Source organism: Lissotriton helveticus, chromosome 7 (assembly GCF_964261635.1).
Source record: "Lissotriton helveticus chromosome 7, aLisHel1.1, whole genome shotgun sequence".
Taxonomy (NCBI): domain Eukaryota; kingdom Metazoa; phylum Chordata; class Amphibia; order Caudata; family Salamandridae; genus Lissotriton; species Lissotriton helveticus.
This window is the reverse complement of record NC_136068.1, coordinates 268477618-268494746: the sequence shown is the minus strand read 5'-3', so window position 1 is coordinate 268494746 and position 17129 is coordinate 268477618. Positions and strand designations below refer to the sequence as shown.

General features: G+C 42.8%; 1 protein-coding gene across 1 annotated transcript in view; it reads left to right on the top strand.

Annotated features, from left to right (window-relative positions):
* The first annotated feature begins 5921 nt into the window (after nt 1-5921).
* Nucleotides 5922-17129, top strand: part of ZFP64 (ZFP64 zinc finger protein) — a 73529-nt gene continuing 62321 nt past the window's right edge. The window contains exon 1 of the mRNA XM_078652051.1: nt 5922-6412. Coding sequence (XP_078508177.1) covers nt 6379-6412 — 34 coding nt within the window. The 5' untranslated portion in view covers nt 5922-6378. The remainder of the gene's footprint in view (nt 6413-17129) is intronic.

Here is a 17129-nt window from a genome sequence, read left to right as displayed (position 1 = left end):
TGTGAAACCATGCCTGCCACTTCAAGACTCGACAATCGAGGTGAACTATCTTGTCTTGCCTCAAAGAACTCCAGAGGACCACCAGCCCATTGTTAATCGTTTAAGAACTCGCTTGGAGTAGAGGAGCTACTCCCCTGAAGCCCGCACGCACTGAACCATAGACTCTGGTCCACCGACTTGCCGCTTCCCAGCCCAACCAGCACAGCAACCAACCAGGAAGAGGTATTCATGCTCTAGAAGATAAGATGTCTCCCCACCCACCGAGTGTGGAGGCGCCAGGATCAACCGGAGCTGTGAAGCACTAATCCCCGGGGTACTGGATGCCCTGCAACAAAGGCTGACCATAGGAGTCCAGACAAGACTCCACCTGTTTCTCCAAGTTGTTTGCCCCTGAATGTGAGGTACATCTTTACGCATCGAGCCCAGCTGAACTACCTGCTCTGCACCCAGCCCACCTGGCCTAGGTAATGGCAATCTGGATGCTCTCCCAAGTCCCTAAGGCCCTTGCAACCTCAGCCCCCATTTGGGAGCCCTCAGACTTGCCCACAAATCCCATTGTGCAGCCTATTTCTAGGTGCCCCCCTTCTAAGTAGCACGCCAGCTACCAGCCTCACCAGCACCCGGCTCCTGGCAGAATCCTGACAAACTTCTGGTAGTGCTTTGAACCTTGGCCCGTTACCATTCCGACCTCTGAAGGTGAACCCCTGAATTTAACTGTACTAAACTACCTTGCATTCTCGATATTCCTTCCGTAAGAATGCATTGTACGTAATGGCATACAACTGTAAAAGCTTGATTTTCTTGTACGATTTTATTATTGCAAAAATACTTACCTTTCACGAAGTTCTTGGTTAAAAAATATATATAAATTACTTTTTTTTATTGGTCTCGGAGTTAATCTTTGAGTGTGTGACTAATTTATTGCCTCTGTGAGTACAACAAATTCTTAGCACTACCTTCGGATAAGTCTAACTGCTCATCCACACTACCACAAAAGAGAGTGCTCGTATTATCTACTTTATCCTCTGTAAACCACTTGGGGACCCACTGGACTCTCTGCTCAGTGTACTTCATTTTAGCACACTATATAGAGAGCCTACTTCCTACAGATGGCTTAACAGACGGGATTTGTCAGTAATTTTAACCTTTCAGCTAAAGGACAAAAGTTAATTCCAGCAATTCAAATTCCCCAGCTAGAGTGGAAGGGAGGGAGTCGCCTGGGCTGTGATACCGAAGGAGAGGCAGACAGATAAAAAACAAGCCTTCTTGCCAGGGTACATGCTTCCTGAAAGAAATGCAAATGTGCACAACTTTTAAATTTGCGAATGTAAACGTTGCTTAGGAGCCGATATAGGAATTAATTGATGGAGTCACTTGAAGCTTCCTGATGGCAGAGATATTTTATTTATTAGAGGTATTGTAAAAGTGTTCCAAGCAGAGCTGTGGAGTGTATGCTTTAAATGGACAGTTATAAAAATGTTGTACCAGGTATAATCCCCTTATTATTAGAATCTATACTTTAGAAACACTTTTTATCTTTATCCTAAATGTATATGCACATTTTGTGACAGTCTCAATTATACTATGTGTAATGCACTTTTAAAGTAATTACTTACACATTCACAGTGCTTTCAGGGACTGGTAGCACTTAAAATACATGTCACTTTCCCATCAGCACCAGGATTCAATGCTGTGGGCCTCTGATTGTATATATAGACAGACATCTGTAGTGATTGCATTAACAAATAGCGGTTTCATAAGATAAAATAGTGCATTTCCCACTGATTAGTTTAACTTTAATTAATTTTCCATTTACGCTGTGTGTTATTTTATATGTAGTTACTTGATTGTGAAAGATCAACAAAATACTTCCGGAATTTGTTCTTTTTAGCCTCGCCTTTGGATTCCGCCTCTGCGCTCCCTAGCCCTGTCCCCACTGCAGTATCCATACGATTTTTAATGCACTTAAATCGCTACATAGAATAGCTAGGTAATGCCTAAAAAATCCAGTGATATTACCATATAGCGTCTTGCCTTCCTTCACCTTCGTTATGTACATTTTTTTTAAAAAATATTGCGTCAGATTAACCTGTGATCGGTATTTATTTAACACAGTGTACTAATTATCCTAAAAAATTGTACAAAAACTGTCTTCTGGTTTTAAAGGGGAATGAAAAGAAATTAACAACTTAGTCAATGGCTTTAGTGCACTAAGTGTTACTGGAAAGCCTGGGTTCAAATCCCGGATTTCCTGCATGACTAAATTATGTGAATATAAGTCAAATCATTTTACTTCATGTGTCTAATTCAGTTTAAGATGACCTGTGCTCATAAAACTCACTTGTATGTTTTAATACCCGGTAATGTTTCACCATCCATAACAAGGATATTGGCCATAATGCAAGGGACACCAGACAATTCGTTAACTTTGTTCACTCATGGTGTTGTCAGGAGGGAGGGTTAATGAATGTTCTAAAGTTCATGTTTAGAAACTTTCACTTCATATAAATGTCAATGTAATGCTGTGATCTAACATACTAAATACAAAGACTACCATATACTTTTTATAAAGATTTTATTGTTGTATGCCAAAAGAGGTTACATAGCAGGATAGTATCCAGGTATGTAGCAACAGATTCCATTGCACATTTACAGAAGAATAGTGCCGGGCTACATACATTAATGAGGAGTTAGCACACAAATGTTTAACTTTTCTGTGTAAGAAACTGACCCATAATAAACTGTCTCACCACAACCCCCTGCTCAGTTGCTGCTGCCTTACCTATCAGCATAGAGAAGAAGAGCAATAAACCATGTGGTGTTTAGAAGAAAGTGTTCTAGTGGGGAACCGATGACAGTGTATCAGATAGTTGCCCTTTGATCACTGTTATGATAAGTTGCCTAGATGTGGCAAGAACTAGTATATAGAAACCGAGAGTGTATGTGTCAGGGGTGGTTTACGGGGTGGTGCGGGAGAGCAGCATCATCCTTGGTGCAGTCTTTAAAGCCCTCTATCCAAATATCCCACGTATGTGCAATAAAAAAAAATTTGCAGACCTGTTGATTCTTTTGTGTAACAGGAAGCTCTCAGATCATAACCAAGGAAGCGAGACCTACGTCCAACTTACAATAGTTGCAGGAAGTGAATCCTTCCAGTGAAATGTGATATTGCATTTTGCTAGAAGAGCAAGGTCGAGTAACTTGGTGGAGGGGTTTTTGAACTTAGGGTATATGGAATATGCCCAATAGGTCCACCTCTGGGTAATTCGTAAGGCCTATAGGACCTCAAGAACTCTTTGCCAGTATGAAAGGAGTGTGGGGCAAAACCAAAGCACATGAAGCAAATCGCATACAGCGAGAACATGCAGCTGTGCTCCCGGGTATATTTTGTCAATCCTGACAGGCGTAAGGTAGGCTCATTTCAGCATAATAATTGAATATATTCAAAATGGCAGCCGCTAGAAACTTTGTGAGGATAGTCCAATATTTTAGCCAGGTCCGTATTGTACAGATGTTTGGCCATTTCCGTCTTCCAGATAGAGCACAGGTTTTCTATTTGCTAGTGAGTTTAAGGGTTCTAGTAAGGCAAGAGAAAGGTGTATGAAATAAACCGGGTGGTGTTCGGTAGATTGGTCAATAAGAAACAATGAGTAGTGTGGTAAGCCCTCCTTAAACTCTTTAGGGGTAAAACCCATCTCAAGCAGGGGGCAGCCAGACAGCAAGCGAACCACCCATTGGAGCTGCACAGCTAAATAATAGCATGCTAAATCTGGAAGGGCTAATCTTCCCGAAGTCACAGGTAGCTTTAGAGAGGAAGGAGCTACCCGGTGGTGCCCCATTCCCTAAATCAGATGTGGGACATGTCTGAAACAAGAACGATCAATGAACTGGGGAAGGTTTGCAAAATAATAGAATAACTGGGGTAGCACCACCATATTCACTAATGCCATGTGGCCATTTACTGTAAGAGAAGACCATAAAGCAAACTGGGCTCAGAGCGTTCGTCTCACTCCCGCCCAGATTTCCATTGTTCACTTCAGTGGGGGAATGGATAGATTACAATCTCTAGATACTGAAAGCTAACTAATTTTCCAGGTTTATCTGGGGTCTAATTGTATACAAGAGGAAAACACTACCATATGTTAAAGAAACATTTCTTACATTTTAAATTTGTTATCAAGTTTTTACATTCTTTTTGTGTAATTTATATCCCAAACATTTTGAAGATTCTACGTGTCCTTTGGCACTCAGGGATAAGCCTGATCACTTGTTTGGCCTTGGCTTGACTACAAAACCATTTTAAGATATGGACAGAGTGGGTAATTGCCCAGCACACCTTCCAAGGGGTCTGGTCCCTGCTCACTCTTCACAAGCATGACCAGCAGACCACTGCAACAGAAGAGTTTGCCAGGGTGAGTGGGTGCAACTTATTCAACCACTTGACAGTGCCACTTCTGTTTTTCTCCTCCTTGCTGAGATAACTTCCAATGGACGCAATACTTTCCAATATTCATGGCAGACCCATTTTGGCTGACTTTAGAAACTGTCTCACAGTGTTCTTCCCTTCCTTTTCTATCCAGTTCTTAGCAACCCTTTGGATCAGTTGCTATGGATCTCCCATCTGATCTCTATGTTATCCCCCTCTTTAATTCTCTTTGATTGTTAAGTGCGGGCTTCCAGTTCTGAGATAAATGTAGAGGCCCGGAAGCACATACTAGTGCTGTGAGACTATGGACAAGTTGCGGGTACCTCATATTCTGACATTAGATATGAGATTGTCACACACACCATCTGCTCTGCCTCATATTTTAGATTTAAAGTCCGCTGGAGGCTGAGGTAAGCCAGATGTTTTTCTCAACTTGTTTAAGGTAGCAGGTCACTTTCCTTAATTTTTCCCAAACGGTTTGCCTTGGGTTTTAAATGTTTTAGAAACATAATCAAAATGTTACTCTTGCTTTCTCTCCAAGAAAGATTGGGTAAATTTGGGGACGGGTGATGGCCGCGACACCTCAAGGACCTTACTATTGGACAAGGACTTAATATGGCATCTGAATATGAGATACCTTACAGCTATCCCTAAAAAAAGATCAGTGAATAAATAGTGTTAGGAAGAAAATAGAAAATAAATGAACTGATAAAGTAGCAGGTATGGCCTCTCCTTGGATATGTTCGTAAAACTGACCTTTTGTTCGGAAATTTGTACAATCCTATCCAGAATTTGCCACCATGCCAGGAGATCTTCCTACCTCCCATAGAGAATCGAGTGGACTTACTGCTAAACTTTAAGGTACCACATAAGTGCAGTCTGTAAATAGCACTTTGTATTACATTTTTGTACCACAACTGTACTATAGATTACTGTACGGCAAAGTGTAGTTCGTGAATCTTGCTGTAGGTGGCGTTATTGACCAGAAGCTGCTGACTTTGAAACTGGGGGAACTAGCTTCGACTCTCGGTGTCTGCTCAACCTCCTGCTATTCTGAGCTAATCACTTAGGACAAAATCTATCAAACCGTTTTACCCATTCTAGATCTATGGGAAAATGTGTTGGTACATCTGACCCTTAATTTCCTAGTTCGTACAACAACAAAAATTGATCATGGTCTTGGGTAAAGTAACCAGTGCTGAAGCAAAGAGCCTCCAAACCTTCGAGTATCTCATTTTGGCAAAAATACCAAATCGGATAGATTGTTGTACCTGGCAATAACTGGCATTGCTCCGGTACACACACGTTACACTCGAAAACTGCGACAAGCAACGAAATGACCATGAGTCTGTTAATAAACACACGGAGTATTCTAAGCGTGCTGGTGGAAGTGGAACGAGAAACGAAAGCGTGACGCAGCGCACAGCCCGGGTGGCTCTCGTCGTAGGAAGACTAAGAAAAACAAAGCAGGAGACGACGAACTAGAGGTTACTACAGGAAGTGACGTATCCCTGTAATAGTTTAGAACAGGCCGGGTGGCTCCTGTCAGCGGATATGTGTTTTAAAGCATCGCGAAAAGAAGTATTTTCGCTGCTTATCCCCTTTTGGTACGCGGGAGAGGTAAAACACAGTGAAAAGTACAAGGCGGGCCATTTCGGAAATGTCCCGGAGTTCTCTGCCTTCCCTTTGGTGGTGTACTTCTCAGGGCAGACGGTGTTTCCTGTGCCGACACTTGCGTCAGTGACACGCAGTGCGCGCGCAGCATGAGGGTGCAGCTTAGCATCTCCCGGTCCCATGCCGTCCACGCAGCGTGCCTTCCCTCGCAGTTTACGCAAGGCAGCATCTGTGCTCCCGGCTCATTGCATTTCAGTTAGAATAGAAAATGTGCAAAGATGTCACCTTATCGTCGGAAGTAATGTCACGGGACGTGAAGTCACAGCCCTACCACCTTAATGGGAATGAGTCTATATTCCAGTCAAGGCCGAGGTACACGCTGCACTCTACTGTGTTATATGTATGTACTGTGTGTATCGTGTAAAAATATGTGCGTTTAAACAGCAAATTCGATTATATGCTCAACAAATCACATTTATCGTGCAACTGCAGTGAATAAAAGGATATGCCGACATTTACAAGATAATGAACACACTGATATCGGTGATGGAGTTGGAAAAATGTACTCCCGGAATCCATAAATGGGAGGTTACGGGGTAGTAGATAAAAGCCTCCCCCCCCCCCCTTCACAAGGGACAAAGCTTGAAAAACATAATCTGAAAGTACATTTATAGATTTGTTTAAAAAAAAAACTGCTGCTAAGAAATTGATCACAAAAACGCTTGACAGTAAATCTGTTCTAGTTTACTTAATTGGCCACAAAGAAGTTGTATTGTTAAATATCTTACACGGTCAATACACTTGTGTGAATACCAGTTTTGAGGGTATTAACGTAGCAGTAATATGACAGGGGTTAATGCAGTTCTGTTTTTGTCCAGTCCCATTCTTGTCTCAAAGTAGTATAGCGGGTTAATGTGCCTGTTGCAAAGCAGATTGTGTAACGTGCAGGTCATAGATGTGTATTTTATGTACCAGAGTGGGCGGTCGTTCCTTCAGCTCGCTCGCTGCCAAGCTCTGGAACAGCCTCCCGGAAACTATTCGTGGCATGCAGGATCTTCTGGCTTTTAGAAAAGCCATCAAAACCCTTCTCTTCCAGTAACTGTTCTCTTTTCTTCTGATATTCCCTTTTGTTTTTAGTTCTGCTCGTAGCGCCGGGACGCCCCTATGCTGGGGCAGCCGAGCGCTATACAAATCCCCAATACAATACAATACAATACAATGTAGGTAAGTAGGTGGGTTACTGCTTTTGAAACTGAGATTATTTTGTTAATTCCATTTCATGTTGCAATCCTTCTAATACAGCACAGGGATCTATTTACCACCACCAAGGAGATGCATGCAAACTTCAAGTCATGCTTTTAGATCCTTATTGTTTTTTTCTCGGTCAGTTGTTATTGTAAGATTGCAAAGGAAGGGCTCCTTTGGGAAGTAATAAACTCTTGTTAGTGCAGGCAACCGCAATCCCTGTGTTAAGATGTATATACTGACTTTGTGTTTCTCTTTACCATTCCCTCTCAAAATTAAGGGGTCTATTAGTATGTCGGGCAGATTGCCACCGCCCGCATGGCGGTGGCGATCCGCCTGCCATTTACCACTCTCCGCTTCCCATTTCCCCCCCACCATTTAATGATGGCGGGGGGACCCTGGTGGACGGAAAGACCGTCTGCCGGTTTTCTGCCCATCTGCGAGTAGACCGGGCGGAAAAGGGGCTTGATATGGTGGCGGTGTCTGCAAGACACCGCCATCCATATTAAGATGCAGGCGATGATGTGTCTTTCCGTGGCGGTGTTGCAGCCATGGAAAGGCATGCAGTGTCTGCATGTGGGTGCCCGTTGCAGGCCCCCAGGGTGTTGGGAGGGGGGTTGCACATGGGGGGTACCTATGGTACCCCCCTGCATTTGCATGCACCATGTGGCAAGCACCGCACTGTGCCTGCCACGTTGTGCATGAAAATGCACAACATGCCTTTTTTCCGTTGCGGCGGGTGCTGCTGAAAGCACCGATCGCCGCAATGTAAAGAATGCGGGATGCGCCCACAAGTGGGGCGGGTGCATCCTAATCTTCCCCACGGGACCGCCGCACATATGGCAGGCGGTTTTTGCCGATACGGTGGCGGGAGGACTTTGTCCACCCGCCATCATAACAGTCCTTATAATGTCTACAAGTATGAACATGTGATTTCAACCCCCCATATCCATCATTGTCATGTGTAATATTTCCTGTACATGAATTCATACACTTTGTGATTTATTCTACCTCTGTGTGTGATGTAAAAGCGCCCGGACACTACACATAGTGATGAGTAGCAATGTAAATTAATTAAATAAAAAAGCATAAGTGCTGTTATTTATGATTTGTGTAATTGCTCATTCAAACCGATCTTGCAATTCTAACAGTGCATGCACTTCTATTACATAGGGGTGTTGAACAAAGTTATAATCCTGCCTCCAAGTCATAGTTTATCGAAATAACTTGTGAAGTGATAAACTGTGTGCCTTTAGTTCCTTCCTTTGCTTTAGCATCTAGGGAATAAGGTCCAGATATCCTCCTGCCAGGATGATGCTTGAACAAAAGAAAGGCTGATGACTCTTTAAGTAGCCCTTTATTGTGAACCCAGTTGAAAGTAAAATAAGAAAGTCCCCTTGGTAGGTTGCTGCTCCGATACAAAGTGCAGAGAATGTGTATACGCTTTTGAATTATGTCCCTCTGGTGGAAAATTACCCTAGGACATATTAATGTTTCCACTGGTTGGCCGGGTTGCTAGATCTGGACCAGAAATAGGTGCTGGACAGGGTTTCGGCGTGATCCCCCTTTCCAGCACTGCTAAACATTAAATAGTACTTCAGTGCAGTAGTACTCCAATTCAGGTAGTCAAATATTGCTTTAGTAAGTTATTTACTTGTAATCTCATATCCTGTCTTTCAATGACAAATCACATGGACATGTTTGTCATACAGCGAGAATGAGTGTTATGGACTTATTGCACACTATCTTCCACTTAAAGGTTTATGATTATCTTGATTTTTAAATATGCTTTGAAATACCCTCCTAATTGAGCGATATCCAAAGCAACAATTAACCTAGATATAATAAGAATTGTTAAAAAAGTTCTTTATTTACGTGTGTGTATATAAATATATATAATATATCATGTCCACGGGAATTATGTGATGTGTGACTGCAGCATTTTTTTTGCATAATCTTGGATTTGCAGCGTTTGTGATATAATCCATCATTTGCTGCATAATCTGCAGATTTTAACCCCCCAAAAAATTGGTTCTTGCTCAAATGATTAAAAAGCTATTAAAAATGCAGCAAGGGGTTGCGGCGTAGCGGAAGGCTCTATGGAAAGGTTGACTGGTCACCTTTCGGTTGCTTACTGACTTATTTAGGTGTCAAACGGGTACCAATGAGGTGCAACCTATGCCCAAACAGGGTTAAGTGTACAAATGACTGAATAACACAATACTATCACAAAATGTTTCATATGATGCAGCATCATTTGTTTTGTCTTGCTGCATAATTTGGTCAAGACTGTTTGATAATTTGGCATGCACACACACATTCTCTCACTCCTGTGTAGTTATAGTTAGGACCATAATATCGTAAGAAATAGATTTTTGATTTTTCTAATAACTTTGACACCGTTTGGCCAATCTTCACAAAACATTCTATAAAATAAAGCTTATCAGGGTCTCTGTGTCCTGAAAATTAATTAAAAAAAATAAAGGGACTGGGTGAGCACACCCTTACACCAAGGTACGAATGTGTGTGTATTGGAAGGAGGTCCCAAGGACCCCCCTTCCTGACTGTCCACAACATGTTGTGACAGTTGTTACTAGACTCTGTTATATGGTCCCGACTGAAATGCATTGTAGCGAATGGCAGTTTTTGAGGGTCACAACAGTAGTACTTATAAAGGGTGATAACTGGTTGTAATCACATTATAAATCATTTGTTATTGGTACCATACTAATTTTAGGATATGTGGTGTATTCTAAGGGGATTTTACACTTCTGATGCTCTCCTGGGATTTGGTGAACCATGTTTGTGATAGTACTGTTTTCTTTCATGATTTTCTCATAGAGGTTATGGAAAGCGATACAGAATCTAAAGTGAAAGCATATTTTTTGTAAATTCACACTATTTTCCTCAGCCATGGGAGAGTAAAGCCCGACATATTAAGTAACACACATACTTACAATGGAGACAGCAACCTGTCAGTAAATTCCCCATTGTTCTATTGCAGCCTCCAAGAGTGTCCTGAACAATTAAAGCACTAACATTCTTACTTGTGCGATAAGTGTGGAATGCCTTAAACCTTCTTAATTGAATGAAAGCTTTACAACTTACAACATTTTCTTTAGAAAGGAACAAAATGAGTGATTTGATGTTGTCGGAGAAATTATGGCTTGTGCTATAAAAAGCAAATAGGAAATGATGGATGGAGTGCTGAAACTTTTCAGACACTCATCCCCAGTCGCAGATCTGTGGTGATTCCATCATCGATCTTTAGCTCACTTCGCCACCCCAGTTCAGACCCAGCCATATGCAAATTAGTCTTGACCCTGTGCTTCATGGGAACAGTCCAGCTCAAACTGCCAAGCCAGGTCTTCCCTGGACCGAAACAAGCATCCTGGGACCGGTTTCAGGTTAACACCCCTCATCAGCCAGACCAGACACGGGTCCCGTTCTCTTAATGCCACTGGAGGCGAGCTAGCCTGGCTGAAGAGGGGGTGAAACCTCAAAATCGGTCCTAGGATGCTTGTTTCCAGTCCAGGGAGGACCTGACTTGGCAGTTCGGGCTGGACTGTTCCCATGAAGCACTGGGTCAAGACTGATTTGCATATGGCTGGGTCTAAACTGCAATAGCTTGGAGAGCAAAAAACGATGGATTTTGGCCCAGATCAAGGTACTGGGGTGAATGTATGACATTGTTCAGTATTCTGTCCATTAATTGTTCTTTTTGCATTTGTCACTCCGAGTGGGACGGGTATGCCCAGACGTGGGTCCAGTGCTCTCCATGCCACTGGAGTCAAGCTAGCCTGGCTGATGAGGGGTGAAACCCCAAAACCAGTCCTAGGATGCTTGTTTCCAGTCCAAGGAGGAAATGGCTCGTCAGTTTGGGCTGGACTGTTCCAATGGGGAACAGGGTCAAGACTGATTAGAATATGGCTGGGTCTAAACTGGAATGGCAGGGGAGCAAAAAAAAACAATGGATTTAGGCCCTGATCTCTGTACTGGGGTGAATGTATGACATTGTTCAGCATTCTGTCCATCAAGTGTTCTTTTTGCATAGAGCTGTAGAAAGCAAAATTAGGGCAGATTTTGTAGGCGTTGTCAAATATCTTCCTCATCCTTTCAAATAAAACATTCTGACATGCAGACTAAAACGTACTTACTTCAGCAGCAGCCTGCACCTCCCTGGTAATCGGCTGCAGCTTTAGTACAGAGTTCAAATGAGCAGCTACAGTGGTAACATTCTGAATGTATGACCAGTGTGGCATACCTGAATGTTATTTTGAAGGAATCAAAGTTCTCAAACTGAAAGCATTTCCCACAGAGGATACTGCAGAAAGTGAGGAAATAAGGGAGCTTAATAGTAATAAGGTCTCCTAAGATGGGCAGTGAGGGAAAAAGTGCCCAGGTGTAGCCCAAATATAGTCCAATGGCAGAGGTGTTCAAAATGCTTAATTTTGCGCAACTTACTAGGGCAACAGATAATCAAGTGATCAATTGAATAAAAAACATAAAAAATAACTAGTTTAAAATCCCTTTGTCACTATTTGAGAACTCAGAAAATGTGTCCCCGTTTTAGCTTTTTAGAGAACTGTCCATAATGTTCATTAGAACACGAGGGAGAGGTAGAGGCACATAATTGGGGGGCAGGGTTCGGAAGCAGGGGCAGAGGCAGCAAAATGACCACACCGTACAGGCGGGAAGGGCAGTGGGCGCACAGCAGATCACACAGGGCAGGCAGGAGGGCAGGAATGGAGGGCAGTGCCAACAGAACAGACCATAAAGTGAAAAAGAGAGGGTGCATGGGCCCGCACGAGCAGAAAGCTGACCATGCAGAGCAGGAGGGAGGGGCAGTGGAAGCACAATGCACCATGTTGGGCAACAGGGAGGAACTAAGGGACAACACACAGACAAATTAGGGAAGGTGGGGGGGCAGGGGCAGCAAGCTGACCATGCAGGCCATGTGAGAGGGGCAGTGGCAGCAGAACAGACCATGTGGGCAAGAGGGAGTGAGTAAGGCTATTCACAAAGGACCGTACAGAGCAGAAGGTAGGGGCTGCACTCAGATAACTCAGGGTGGGTAGGAAGAGGGCGAGGCATCACAACAGGCTACACAGCTTCGGCGAGGCATCACAACAGGCTACACAGCTTAGGAGAGAAGGGGAGAGGCAGCACAACATACCATGAAGGTGAGGAGGGAGGGGCAGTACAATGAACCATGGAGGGCAGGAGGGGGAGATGGGTGCATGGAGTCGGAATATTGAAGGGAGAGTGGAGGGGAAAAGTGCTGGGGTAGCAAGCTAACAATGCTGGCCAGGCAGGAGGGACAGTGGCAGCTCAGTGGTTCATGGAGGGCGAAAGGGAAGGGGCATGAGAGTGGGGCAAGCACGGTAGGGAGCAGCAGTCAAAGAATGGAGGCCAAACTGGAGGGCAGGGGCATAGACGCAGACAATGGAGGGCAGGCATAGTAAGCTAACCACAGAGGGCAAGCGGGAAGGGTAGTAGCAGAACATTGTACCATGCAGTAGAGGAAGGTAGAGCAGAGGCATGGACTTGTAAAACAGAGGACAGGTAGGTGGTGGGTAGGGACAACCTGACCGTGGAGGAAAGGCCTGCTTAGGCAGAGGCAGCTCAGGGGACCACCGGGGAGGGTGGGGGGGGGGGGGAGCAGAGCAGAGGTACGCACACAGAAAACAAAGGGGAAGGAGGTAGGGACAATAAGTTGTACTCTGAGGTCTGGCCATAAGGGAGAGGGGCATGCAGATGGTGAAAATCTGACCAATGCAAGCAGGCTGTCATGAGCAAGGTCAGCACAATAAACTATGGAGAGCTGGGAGCAGGGGCTAGAGCATTCACATATAGAATCAAGAGAATGAAAGGGAAAGCAAGAAGACCATGGAGGGCAGACGAGAAGGCCCAGTGGCACGCAGATGGAGAACAGACGGCAGACCAGTGGGGCAGGCAGGAAACTGACCCCAGAAAGCAGCAGGGGGCACCTAGATGGAGAATACTGGGCAGGGATGAAGAGGGGCAGGGACTGTAAACTGACCACGAAGGGCAGGCCGGGATGGTTATGCTAACCCCCTGCTGCAAATGGCTGAAGGCTGTGCAGAGTAGAGGTGTTGTCTGAAACATGTTTTTTTTGTTTAAATTCTAGAAATTGACTGAATAAAACAAATGTTAAATAGACATTTAAATGGAGGAATGCTAATATGATATTCCTTAACAACTTAAAAAGAAAAAAGAGAAATTTTCTGGTTTAAAAAAAAAAGGTCAAAGTGAAGTAGATATTTATAGTTAGGACTTGGTTTCCATCGGATAAAGTTTTTTGGTTTGCTTATACCTTTGGTGCTGTTTGATAAATCTTCACAAAAGTTTCCAAAAAAGTGCCCACCTGTGTCTAGTTGTGCATGGAAAGTTTTGGGGTGATCCGTCAAGCGGTGGCAGAGAAAAGGGGTAAAAAAAAGTGTTTCCAATTTTAATTCCCATAGAGATTTTAGATACAACTACAGCCTGAACTGCTGAACGGAATTATACCAAACATGGCGGAAACCGAGATCTTTGTCCAGAAAGAATGCTTTTTGTGGTATGGTGTAAATCCATTCAGTAGTTTTTTAAGATCTAAAAGGAAAAACAAATTTGAATATACTTGTCTTCTTGGGTCCAAATACGGAGCCTGAATAACCAAGATTCCCCATTGAAATAAACATCAAGGGACAGCCACAGCTCCACCACCCCTCCCTTCACATTCACCCAGCACAAACACAATCTGGTTCACTCGCCAGTGAGAAGAGTCACAAATTCAGGATCTCACTTCGAGGGGATCTTACTGATGTAACTGTGGAGTCACTGTCAGAAGCCACAGAATAGTATAGTGCATAATTGGTCATCTTAAAATTCTGAGATGGCAAAACGCAATATAAACAAGCATTTACAATGCAACAGTCTCGCCTTTGCAAAAGTTAGAGCTATTGGCATTGTAATGACAAACCTTTTATTTGTGTGTTGGTTTTGAAAACAGATAAATAAATGGGATTGTCATTTACAATGCCAATAGCTTAATCTCTTGCAAATGCAAGACCTATTGCATTTGGTCTAGTCTTTAGTAAAGTTTAAGCAATCCTGTTTGTAATTAGGTGGCTTTTTAGTTTTGCTTTTATTAGTGTTTTTTAAAGCCCCATGTACATAACATGCATATGTGTGCATCTATGTATATGTAAGTATGCATTAATATTGGTATTGATATAGATATGCAGATGTTTATATATGTATAAATATATATATATATATATATATATATATTCCTTCGCGCTTTACCTCGTCGCAGGGGGAACACTTTCACGCTGGTGCCACCAACGGGATCGAGGTCGTCTCCCGCTTACATCCAACCCAAGTTTGTCAATATTGATGGCACTCCACTCAGAGGTTGCTTTTTAAGTTATTTATTGACAACAATTGAGATCGCCTACGCGTTTCGAACTGAAGCGTTCTTGATCACGGCATAATTTTAGACAGTCAGTCCTTCTTTACTTTCCCATTAAATACACATGTAGATAGCTGTGCATTATGGGCCTTGTAGTGCAGCATATTTACAAGTGTGCATTTGAACAATTTAATTCATTGGACAAATCTGTGTGCATTAGCAATTCTTTCAAATACACTTGTTTCATTAGAAATTATATTCTTGGGCTTAGTGCCCTCTGTATATTTTTCTGTTTACAGGTGTATTGGCAGATAAACAAATCTGAGTGTTTTTCCCATTGCCTGTGCGGCCTTGCGGCGTAATGCTTCCCATCCGCTCATGTCAGTAATTAATGCAGTATTCTCTGGTATGCCCTTGTGTGTTTAGACAGGGATTATGTTAACTGTGAGCAGCTATATGTGTGTGCATACACAAATGTGCTTGGGAGCATTAGAGATTCACGGGCTGAGTGCCCTGGTCACCGCAATTACTGGCCATAGGTATATGGGAATAGACTGTAATGTGTTTGTCAAAGGATGCAACAATTCGCAGTTCTAGCAAGAAGTATTTTTCAGCAGTTATATTTTGCAATAATGTCAACAATTACAGATGCACATGTAGTTCAGCGTCTCCATTCAGTCCATGTGGTTGCATCGTCTTGAATCTCATGATGAGTCTCGATTCGAGTCGTCTCAAGTCTAGTTTTCTATCCCCGCCACGTTCGTTTTGGGGTGTCACCGCCAGGCCAGAGTATGTCATATACTGCCATGATCTTCCAGGATGGGTGGCCATGTGCTTTGCCATGGCATATGAGAAGTCTTTGTTTTGGATCGCACGAGTATGCTCCAGGATTCGCTTTTTCAATGGACACGTGGTGCTCCCTATATATTCTTTCCCGCATTTGCATTGTAATATGTATACCACAAAGGATGTTTCGCATGTTATCACATCTCTTACTTCAAAGTTTTTCCCAGATGGATCATTGATGTTTTTTTAGATTTTTACCAATCTGACAAGCTTTGCATACTAGGCATCTTGTGAATCCTCGTTGTTTGATTTCCAACCAGGATGGTTTTTTGCGAATTTCAAAGTGGCTGTGTACCAGGTGGTCCGATAAGTTTGGTGCTCTTTTGTAGCTCACTATCGGATTCTCTCCTATGTCCCTGCCAATGTCACCATCCTTTTTTAGGACATGCCAGTATTTAGTTAGTATTCTTTGTATTTTGTGACTCTCCTTTGTGTACCTCATTATTAATCTTGGTTGATCTTCTGATGTTGTTTCTTCCATGCGGGACGGTTGTTCATCTGTGATTATTGTTTCGGGTTCATTTATTTTCCTTTTCTTTGGTAATGACCTTTTCATCTTGTCGCCAGATATCAGCATCTCATCTCTGTGCATTTCTCTAGCTGCGTTTTCTCCTCTGACAACGTCCTTCATTTTATATCCCCTCTGCATGAAACGAGTCTTTGTCTCCTTGAACTTCCGTTCCATTTCATTTTCTTCGGAACAATTTCTCTTCATGCGGAGCAGTTCTCCGTACGGTATGCTCCTTTTTAGACTTTCGGGGTGGAAGCTCTGTCCGTGGAGAATACTATTGGTGGCAGTTTTCTTGCGATGTACCGTTGTCTCCAGTTTGTTGTTCCTTACATATACTTTTGTGTCCAGGAACTCAATCTCACTGGAGCTTAGGTTGTATGTGAATTTTAGGCCAACTTCGTTGTTGTTCAAGGCCTCGAAAAACACAAGAAATTCCTGCTTTGTTCCCCTCCATAGCAGAAATAGAGCACTCAGATTTGTTTATCTGCCAATACACCTGTAAACAGAAAAATATACAGAGGGCACTAAGCCCAAGAATATAATTTCTAATGAAACAAGTGTATTTGAAAGAATTGCTAATGCACACAGATTTGTCCAATGAATTAAATTGTTCAAATGCACACTTGTAAATATGCTGCACTACAAGGCCCATAATGCACAGCTATCTACATGTGTATTTAATGGGAAAGTAAAGAAGGACTGACTGTCTAAAATTATGCCGTGATCAAGAACGCTTCAGTTCGAAACGCGTAGGCGATCTCAATTGTTGTCAATAAATAACTTAAAAAGCAACCTCTGAGTGGAGTGCCATCAATATTGACAAACTTGGGTTGGATATATATATATATATACACACATACATATATCTACGCATATATATATATATATATATATATATATATATATATATATATGCATGTTATGTTCATGAAAGTTTGAAAAACACTAATAAAGCTAAAGCGCCACCTAATTACAAACAGAATCGCTTTATTTGCAATAAAGATGAGACCTATAGCATTTTGTTCACTAGTGCTTTTAGGCAATGAGTAAAGGTTTGGAGTAAGGTTAGG